At 38.2% G+C, this 10642-nt stretch overlaps 2 protein-coding genes across 6 annotated transcripts; one reads left to right on the forward strand and one right to left on the reverse strand.

Annotated features, from left to right (window-relative positions):
- The first annotated feature begins 292 nt into the window (after positions 1-292).
- LOC115969411 (protein FAM133) lies at positions 293-3472 on the forward strand. 5 transcript variants are annotated; one of them, XM_031089046.1, is made up of 5 exons: positions 293-529; positions 1601-1677; positions 1830-2003; positions 2598-2865; positions 2983-3472. In XM_031089046.1, the coding sequence occupies exons 3-5, from the start codon at positions 1835-1837 to the stop codon at positions 3308-3310; spliced, it is 765 nt and encodes a 254-aa protein (XP_030944906.1). In that variant the 5' UTR covers positions 293-529; positions 1601-1677; positions 1830-1834; the 3' UTR covers positions 3311-3472. The 5 variants fall into 5 exon arrangements, with proteins under 5 accessions (XP_030944906.1, XP_030944903.1, XP_030944905.1 ...); XM_031089043.1 differs by lacking the exon at positions 1601-1677 and having other exon boundaries at positions 1741-2003; XM_031089045.1 differs by lacking the exon at positions 1601-1677 and having other exon boundaries at positions 294-529.
- Positions 3473-9549: 6077 nt separating this feature from the next.
- LOC115966653 lies at positions 9550-10317 on the reverse strand. Its single transcript, XM_031085843.1, has one exon. The coding sequence runs from the start codon at positions 10315-10317 to the stop codon at positions 9550-9552; it is 768 nt and encodes a 255-aa protein (XP_030941703.1).
- Between the last annotated feature and the right edge of the window lie 325 nt (positions 10318-10642).

Genomic DNA, 10642 nt, shown 5'->3' on the forward strand with positions numbered 1-10642 from the left:
TTGTTGTAGTTTCACTGAACAATAACAAATTTTTAGCAATCTTAACCTGCATAAATTAAAAAAAAAAAATTAAGCACAAACATGACAAAAATTTAAGCACAGCAATAACACCGACACAAGACTTATTAATAAGATCCACCCAAAAAAAAAAAAAAAAAATACAAAACAAATACTATCTATAACCAAAAAAGAAAAAAGAAGAAGAAGAGGTTGAAGGCCCAAACCTAACGCCCAGTCCAGGCAGCCATAATGATAAACCGATAAGTGATAAACAAAGTTACAAAAGCAGCCAGGGACAGGGAGGGCCCAAATAAACAAAGTTATCTTATATAAGTTCTTAACAAAAAAAATGGAGTGCCCAAATATTTATAATTTTATACCTGATTGATTCCTGAACCTCAGAACCTGATACGGTGAGGTGAGCAGTTGAGACTTGAGAGAGGCGGAGAGCAGAGAATCAGAGAGAGGCCTTGAGCCTTGAGCTGTTGTCTGTTGAGCGAACACTGGAGACTGGAGACTAGAGAGAAAGGTAAAATTTTTAGGGTTTTGATTTGTGATTGTTTTGTGGTTAATCTCTTAGACCGGATTTGTAGTTTATCTTTGGTCAATGATTTTGTTTAGAACCAATGTTTAATAGGATTTACCAAAATTTTTGATTTTTTGGTTAAAAGGATGTGCTACATTATTTTTGTAATTCATTTGAAACTAAATTTTCCTCTACTACCCGGTTGGTTCTTTTCTAAAATTTTGAGACTTGGGGGCCTTAGGCAATTGCCTAACTCGCCTAAGGGAAGGGCCCAACTATTGAATTATATATTAAAAAAAAGGCTTAAAATTTTGTTGACAAGTTTATTAATGATAGGCTTACGATCCATTTGGTTGAATTTAGGACACATAGAAAAACTTTGGTTTTTATTATTTTATTTTTTTGTTTTGAAAGATTATGGTATTCACTATTGCATTTTTTCCCCCTCAAAAATAAATTGTGGTGAATAATTTTGAATTTTTTTTTGGGATGGGGATCCTATTGTGCAGTTTGGTAGCTGTGAAAATTTGGATGGAGAGTTGAATGTAATAATAAAAATTGTTTCTTTTGAATTAGTTGATGATCTTTGATATGGGTTTTACAAGAATTACTTTAATTTTTGTTTGTTCAATTTTTGCCTACTCATTGGATCCATTAGTTTGGGTATGCCTATAGAATCTGAAAATATTTTGTTTTTTTCCTGAACTAGTGAATGATTTTTGAAATGGGTTTTGGAAAAATTGATTAAATTTTTGTTCATTTCACGTTTGCCCACCCCATTAGTTTGGAAATGCCTATTCTAAATAGCAACAGTTTTGATGAACCAATGGCCTAATAGGTATATGTTACCATTGAATTCTGTGATTTCCTCTGGTTGGTTTTGGAGTTGACAGAGTAGGATGTATGGGTTTTAGATTCTACACTTCTCTTCTCAAGATATGGTGCTAGTTCACATGGTAGACTCTGCAGCCCAAAGGGTGCTAATATCTTGGAGTCTTGGTTGGATATAGTTTGCTTTGCGGTGTTGTCTTGTTTCATCGGTTTTTGTTTTTGCATTTCTTGTGCCTCTTCTAGGGATGGCAACGCTGCCTATCGTTCTTGTGACTTGCACTCTCTGTGAATTCATTTGTTGTTGTTGAAATTTGTATGTGGTAAGGTTCTTGGAAAACTGATAAGAAGTTTCTTTCTTACTTGATCTGTCCCAACCTTTTCAGTTTAGTGCTACTGCTTCATGTTTATTTGAGGGTGTTTCTGTGGATCAATAAATTGCTCACTCCTATGTGTCATGGAACTTGCTTAATAGGGAAGATGGATCTTGAGACGGAAAACAGAATAGCTGCTATGCTTATGAAAGAAGCAGCAGAATTGCGGCGACAAGCAGAGAGGGAAGGTGTGCATGTCTATCTTCGAGAACGTAAAGAAAGGTTTCGGCCTAATTCACGGTTTCTAACTGCTACTGTTCTTGGCGTGCAACAAGGTTAGTTCTAGAGTTGCCATGTTACATTTTTAATGAGTTGGTGTTTCAATGTTTTGTAAAAAAAAAAAATTGAATGAGTTTGAATATTTCATGTAGAAAGCTGAGCATTTGATATGCTTGCTGCTTTGTGATCTAGCTGTCAGATCAAGGTGTTGGAGAAATGAATAGGAAAGTCCTTGCCTGCCTTCATAAATGTTGAGGCACATTATAGTACTAGGTTCTTTATAAGTTTTGCCTTCTTGAATTTCACTAACAGGTTTTTCATTTAGTTTGTATATTGAACATGGGCATGGCAGCATGACCAATATGAAAAAAGGATTAAGAAATGTTGTTAGCAAGGAGTTGAGGAAAGCATTGCAATGATGTATAAACAACTGGTTCAATCACTTTAGTGTTGGTTATCATATGTGGTTGGCAGAACCTGAGGATTTCAATTTACAATTAGTTTGATTTGGATCCATTAAGTCAGAAAAACTTAATTAGTTGGCAAGGATTACTTTCATATGAAACTTAATGCCTTAGTTTTTACATTGTGGCTTTTATGTGTGTGTGGGTTAGCTTCAGATTGATTTTTTCCCTTCCTCTTTTAACCAGCAAATCGGGCAGTGGAAGTGAATGAGATGTGGCGAGTCCGGCAGAAAGAAATAGAGCTGGACGAAAGGATCAAAGGCAGATTGAGAGATGGGAGCAGCAGTGACAACAGTCTTAGGGATAATAAATTCACAAGCACAAATAAGAGGCCTTCCAAAAGTGCTAACACTGCCAGTGCTTCAGGATCATCAAATGAAAGAGGGTATGAGAATGGCTATTCAAAGGAAGATGAAGAGCTTGAGAAGTTTCTACACTCAAGGTCTGTGTGCGTGTGCGTGTGCGTGTGCTTGCACTTGACTCACCTAGTTTTAAATTATCATCATCAGAACAAATTCTTATATGTGAGAAAAAAATTCATTAGTTTGACATAAAATTTTTTAAATGGCAGGGTAAAACGTGGCAGAGGTGGTGTTGGGCCAAGAATGGATGAAACAGGTCCATACCTTCCACATCGTCCAGACTTTAGGGAAGAGGAGCTTTCAAGAAGCCCTGGCGTAGGGAAAGGCCGTGTCGTCTATGGTCCTGAAAAGCCTTCTTCATTAAAGTCATACGATTCTTCTGAAGAGGAGCTTCATGAGCAAAAGCGAAAGAAGACAAAGAAGGTTCACTCAGGGAGCTCTGACAAGCAGCACTCGAGGAAGCACAGATCCAAAGATAAGTCAGAAGATAAGAAAAAGAAGAGGAAGGAGGAGAAAAGAAATAAGCGTCACAAGTAAGGCTATTTTATATTGTGCTGTGTTCTCCCATAAAGGTCACAAGTTAGTGTATGTCAATTTGAATGGAAATCCCTATTTGTACAAAGTTGATTTTTCACAATAGGATTTTACAATAATATAAATTTAAGGAAAGAAAATAGATTGAACACGTTTGGACTTCAAGCACTATTGTGTCAATGCACTCTCTGAATTATAACTTTCACTCCTTTCTATGTAAAATAACAAACATGAAGAAGCATTTGTGGAACTAATGCTCAACTGCCCTCTGTTCCTAACCCAATGTTTGGATGGAGGGAGATAGGGCAAGAGGTAAGGTGAGAAGAGGAGGGGGAAGATTGCTGCAATGTTTCAAAGTCCCATACCCTATGTTTGGATGGAGGGAGACCCTTACCTCTTCTCTCCTCTCCCCCCATTTAGATAACTTGTATTTTGTGGTTATGCCTTTTTTTTTTTTTTTTTTTTTAATAAAAGGAAAAGGGAATTCATTTAATTAAATATAGGTTAACAACAGCTCAAGTGGCATTAAGAATACATCAAAAGATAATGTGAAAATGTGGGCGGGGCTCATATACATAAAGCTGTTATACTGTTTATTACTTCCCCATTTTGCCAAAAGATCTGCACACTGGTTTGCTCCATGGTACAATGTTGAGGTATCATCTGCCATTACCTATTCACCAGTGCCATGCAATCCAACATAAGAGAGAACAACCAAGGAGCGATGGTTTGGTTAGAAGTAAGAATGTCAATAACAGATATTGAGTTAAATTCCAAAGTGACATTTTGAAATCACATTTCTCAAGTCATATGTAATCCAAATCTTACAGCTTGTAAATCTGCATATCCTTTTTGGGTCTATGTGAATGATTAGGAAATGCAAGTAAAGAACTATTCTATGGCAAGGTTGAGGATTTGTTTGATTATCAGTGAATCAGTTCCTGCCTGAAAATGAGTGTGTTTCGGGTGAACCAGAGATTAATAATTAATTACCACTTTAGATTGTGTAGGGCAGTGATGAACTGATGAAGTAAGGTGTTGCTACGGCAGCACCATTTGACATGCTCTCCAAAACTCTGTAACCATACCTTTTGGGTCCAAAATCCAAATGCGTACACCTTAATTTCCGGCCTTGTCAAATGGCTGACCATATATGCGAGGGAGTTGTGGAAAAAAAAAGAAAAAAAAAAGAGCGACGTGGAAAATAACCAAGTTTTAACAATTTTGTCCATTAAAAAAATAGTTTGTCCATAACGAGTCACAACTCACAATCTCCCAGCATTGAGAATGTATGAAACCAAAGCAAACTGCTGAAATTCATTGCCAATAAGAAAAGAAAGTACAACAAGCCAAGAGAGAAAGCTCCAGGCAAAGCAGATTACAAACTATCTTCCTGAACAATTTGAAACAGCCAAGGAGGACAAACTCCTCTCCACACCTGAGATAATTCCTTCTGCCTTCCAAACTGAGCCAACTCGTGAGCTGCCTTGTTGTATTCTCTTTTCACATGCTTGATTTTCCAGCTATTAAAAGAAGCAAGCAGACTAAGAATTCCTTGATAAATATGGCCAAGACAGCCACCATTTCCAGCTGCTAAAACACTATTAACCACTAATAGAGCATCAGATTCCAAAATAATTTGGGAAAGCTTTTGCTCCTTGGCAAGAAGGAGACCACATTCCATAGCCAAAGCTTCAACTTCCTCCACCAAATATTGGCCCTGAAGATATTTACAGCAAGTAGCAACAATATTGCCAGCTGAAACCCTTATTACAGCTCCCACACTAGAGTTCTTTTCACCATCCGAAATAGCACCATCAACATTGATCTTGAATATACCTAGAGGAGGCGCTAGCCACTTACCTTCTAACCGAGACAAGCTTTGAGCACAAGCTTTTGAAGCACTTTTGAATTCAAAAATATACTTTTTTGCAAAACTCCAAATATGGTCAAGGATTTGACTTGAGAACTCATACATGATTCTATTTCTATTGTACCAAATTGCCCACGCAGCCCCAAAGAAAATCTCCAAGTCACTGGATGAACTAGATTCCAAAATCTCCATAGCAATATCTACAATATTTCTATTTACATTCAACAACAAAACCGGACAGTCCAGCCAACAACTCCATACCCTCTTAGCCATTTCACATTTCACAAAGACATGACAACTTGTTTCAGGCTCCATACCGCAAGTCGGGCAAACATCACAAATATTAACACCTCTCTTATGCAGATTCACAAAAGTAGGAAGAGCATTCTTACACAATCTCCAAGCAAAAATACGTACCTTGGGAGGAATGTTTAGGTGCCATAGTTTTTTCCATAGAGGACCTCTAGAATCACCAGTAGAACATTCGTCTGCCTCCACAATATCAAGCACTCCAACAACAATATAATACGCACTTCTAACATTAAATTCTCCTTTTCTATTACCCACCCATATTATCTGGTCTTCTGGAAGGCTGTGGCAAAGGGGAATATTTAGAATAGTCCTTGCTTTAAAAGGCAAGAATAGAGATCTCACTACATCACCTTTCCACCTCCTAGTATCTCTATCAATAAGCACTGAGATCCTAGGGTAATCATTAAAAGACTTCGGGGGGGAGATAACTTTGTATGTTGTTGGAGTCGGAAGCCATTTATCCTCCCAAATAAGAATCTACTCACCATTACCAACTCGCCATCAGGTGCCTCTTTTCACAACTTCCAACCCATTGAAAATGCTCCTCCAAGTATAAGAAGGGCTGGATCTAAGTTAGTGTGAAAAATATCACCATGCGGATAATATCTTGCCTTAAAAATTTGGGCCACCAGAGAGTTAGGATTCAAAATCAATCTCCAACCTTGCATAGCTAGCATAGCAAGGTTGAAAGCTTGAAGATTTCTGAACCCCATTCCACCACTCAACTTAGACTTACACATTTCCTTCCAACTTACCCAAGCAATTTTGGATTCTTGACCCCCTTGACCCCACCAAAATTTCCTCATCATTGCTTCCATCTCATCACAAAGGCTTTTCGAGATCTGGAAACAACTCATCGTGTATGTTGGGATTGCTTGAGCAACAGCTTTAATAAGGATCTCTCGGCCTCCCACTGATAGCATTTTTTCCTTCCACCCCGATAATTTCCTCCCCACCCTCTCTTTAATTTCAGCAAAAATTTCAACTTTTTGACTTGCTAATAATTGAGGGTAATCCAAGGTATTTTTTATGGCGAGTATCTTGCATAGGCCCCGACATATTCAACACTTCACTTCTTCTATCATCCGGGGTATTATTGCTAAAATAGACTGAAGATTTATCCGCATTAATCTTCTGACCCGAATCGTCTTCATATAATTGGAGAATATTGATAAGATTCTGGCATTCTTGACCATTTGCTTTGCAGAATAAAAGACTGTCATCCGCAAAAAACAGATGAGTAATCTTGGGGCAGCCTTGACATATAGAAACTCCACTTATTCTGTGATTTCTGGTTGCATCATTAATAAGAGAGGAAAAGCCATCTGCACATAAAAGAAAGATATAAGGCGAAATAGGGTCTCCTTGACGGAGACCCCTCGTAGGAGTAATGTTACCATAAGCAGCCCTATTTACAAGGATAGAGTAAGATACAGAAGTAATACAATGCATGATCAACTCTACCCATTTCTCATGAAAGCCCATTTTAACCATCACTAGTTTAATAAAACCCCACTCCATCCTATCATAAGCTTTACTCATATCTAACTTAATTGCTACAAAATCGTCTTTACCTTCCTTTTTGTGTTCAAGATAATGCATAAGTTCAAAAGTAGCAAGTACATTGTCGGTAATAAGTCTACCAGAAAGAAACGCACTTTGATTTTCAGATATAATCTGAGTAAGGATCACTTTAAGACGATTGGCTAACACTTTAGATATGAGTTTATAAACAACGTTACAAAGACTAATAGGTCTAAAATCTGTCATCTTTGTGGGGTTTTTTATTTTTGGCACCAAAGTGATGTTTGTTTTATTAATTTCAGCCATAGACATATTAGAGTTAAGAACATTTAATATCATGCATATCACATCATTACTAACAATACCCCAATAATTTTCGAAAAAGGTAGTAGACATACCATTCGGTTCTAGAGCTTTTGTTGGATGCATCTGGTTCAGCGCTATCTCAATTTCCTCCTTAGTGAATTCTTGAATTAGGGACTGATTCATTTCCTCCGTGACTAAGTGGCGTATCACCGGTTTCTACAGAAACCCTGAAACTTACCGTAGAAAAGAATCATGGGAGTTATTGAGAAGCCTTAGCCGAAAGATCCGTTTGCCCTGGTTATGCTTTGGTGATTTTAATGAAATAGTATCAGTGGAAGAGAAATTGGGTGGGGTGCAAAGATCTCAAAAATAGATGGATGATTTTAGAGAAGTTATTCATCAGTGTGGGTTCAAGGATCTTGGGTTTGTTGGGCCTGAGTTGACTTGGTGTAATATGCAAGAGGGTGAAAGCAGAATGTTTTTGAGATTGGATCGTGCTTTGGCAACTCTTGATTGGGTTGATCATTATAAAGATGTTAAAGTGCATCATTTAGTGGAATCCACTTTTGACCATTGCGCTTTGCTTTTAACCGATGATACTGTTGTGAAGAAGTATCTTACTAAATGTAGATTTCAGTTCGAAGCAATGTGGACTAAAAGGGAGGACTACAAAGACATCATCCAAGGGGTCTGGGATGGCTACCAAGATTTAAATTCTCCTATGGGAATAGCTGCAAAATTGAGATGTTGTGCTGTTAATTTATCTAGGTGGAACAAATTGGTGTTTAGGCAAATTCCAAAGAAAATTCAGGAGAAAAGGGAGGCTCTCAATAGTTTGGTTTGCAGAGATAGAAATGGTAGCTTGGGCGGTGAAATTAATATTCTAAGAAAAGAAATTAATGAATTATTGGATAGTGAAGAAATTAAGTGGCACCAGAGAGCTAAGGTGCAATGGCTTGGCCTTAGGGATCGAAATACGAAATATTTTCACACTAAGGCTTCAGATAGGAGAAGGAAAAATACAATCAGTTGTATCATGGATGATGAAGGAAATTGGCATGATTCGATTGATGGCATTGCGAAGGTGGCGGTATCATATTTTAAAAAGTTATATTCTTCTGCCTTCCCAACTTGTATTTCGGAAGTTCTTGATGCTATTCCAACAATAAAACCGAACTCAGGGTCAATCACCACTGCATCAACAAAATTCCTAGAGTAGCTTTGGATTTCAACCTTAATATCCCTACACCATAACAAAGCTAATCCCCCACTCCTCCCAACACTAGGAACAATTAAACCATTCAATAGACCAGTTTTAAATTTCACCTTTTCCATTTGATATTTCTTCATTTTTGTCTCCGACAAGAAGACTATTTTGGGCTTCCAACGTTGCACAAGCTCGCGCAACACTCGAACTGACCGGGGGGCCCCAAGCCCCCGGCAGTTCCAACCTAAAGCAATCATTGGTCTAGACAGTGCTACTCAGCAGTCATTGCCGTTTCATCAAAGAAATTTGCACCCCCTTCCTGTTCCCCAACGTTAGCACATAAACGTTTATGGACATTTTCATTAGAAATAAACAACATTTCATTATTAAACTTTCTCTTTTTACTTACCTCTTGGGCTTTCCCCTTATCTCTTGCAATTTTTTTAATTCTCCCTTTAGCTCCTTGGGCAATCACACGGTCTGGACAAGGTGGCTGTGTCCGGTCCACCAAGGTGTGCACTTTGTCTTCTGGCCCTAAGGGCTTTTTCCTTTCAAGCTCATTTAAATCCGGCCCATTCTTCTTTTCCCCACTTAAGCCTTCATTCTCATTTATTCTTAGTGGGCTTACACTTCCAGCCCCATTTATATCCGGCCCAAATGACTTGCTAACTACCTGTTGATCGACTTCAGTCCCATTCCAATTAGTCCTTACCGAACTAGTTCTATCTTCATTTTGCCCATCACGTGTCTTCTACTCCTTCACACTATTCAACACACTATTCAAAGCTCCTGTCAACGTCTCTTCCCATTTGGCTTGCTCACCGTGTTTCCTGTGACTTGACATATTAGGATTCATCACACACTCCAATTGATCCGCCTCCATCATAAGCATTGCACCCTTCTCCGCCTCTACACTCCCGTCAACCACCATCGCTGGAGAGCTTGGCTGCCCGCCCCATTCCCTTTTCCAGCATCGCCGTCCACCACCATGGAAGCCAAGCCTCCTTTCTCCGCCACGAACTACTCTTTCAGCTTTTCTTTTTCATCTCCAAATTTCAAAACTCCACTAGCTTTCAGCCATTCACCATATTGCCTCCTTGATAATTGCTCCAGTGAACTACCTTGACAATGTTTTTCATCATGCCCAAGTATTCCACATCTATAACAAAGAGTAGGCAACCTCTCATACCTTAAATCCACCCAAAATCTTCCACCTTCATCATTCTTCACATACCCCCCTCTACGGAGAGGTTTATCAATTTGCACCTCAACTCTTATTCTTAAAAACTTGGCTTGGTCTGTTTGTATAGCTCTCTTGTCAACCTCCAACACTCTTCCAATTTTACTGCCAATATCTCTTCCAATATTTTCAGTCATATTCTCAAATGGCAGATGCCAAATTTGCACCCAAAAAAGAGAATGGGAGAAAGTAATGTTTTTTGATGTCAAACCTTTCCACCATCGACAAAGAAGGAGGAGGTTATTATCAAAATTCCAAGGGCCACTTCTTTCAACCCACTCTAACTGATATCTAGACCCCAACTTAAACTGCAAAATATTATTACCCACTTCCACTATTCTCAGATCAGAGCCCATTTTCCAAGCTGCTTTTAGAGTGTTCTTAACAGCTCTAAGATTTTGATGGCGGTCTGAAAGTAGACGCCCAAATAAGCTCAGAGAGCATTCTTCAAAGATTTCAGAACTGTTGCTATTAGTAATAACAATATCCTCCTCCTCTTCTTTTGTGAGCTTCAAGTTTCCCAAACTATTCACTACATCCTGATCCATATAGCCACAACCAAAGAAATATGGACTACAACCACTCTAGAGAAAATGGTGTAATCCAAGAAAGAGCAAGTTCTAGGTTGGCATATCACCCAATAAAAAATCCATGATTAGTTGTTAATCTATATCTATACTACTATTTAAGAGATTTCTTCTGTTTAGGATTTTCATTTTTTTTTTTCAAAAATGCCCCTACACCCCTATGTTTAAATAGAGAAAAAAATTAAAGACCAATTCGGTAAAAATATAACTCTAACTCCTACTAAAACATTGCCTAGAAAATAAGGTCACTCTTCTATTGATTTTCAAATTTCTTTATTCACTTATA

Source organism: Quercus lobata, chromosome 11, assembly GCF_001633185.2.
Source record: "Quercus lobata isolate SW786 chromosome 11, ValleyOak3.0 Primary Assembly, whole genome shotgun sequence".
Taxonomy (NCBI): domain Eukaryota; kingdom Viridiplantae; phylum Streptophyta; class Magnoliopsida; order Fagales; family Fagaceae; genus Quercus; species Quercus lobata.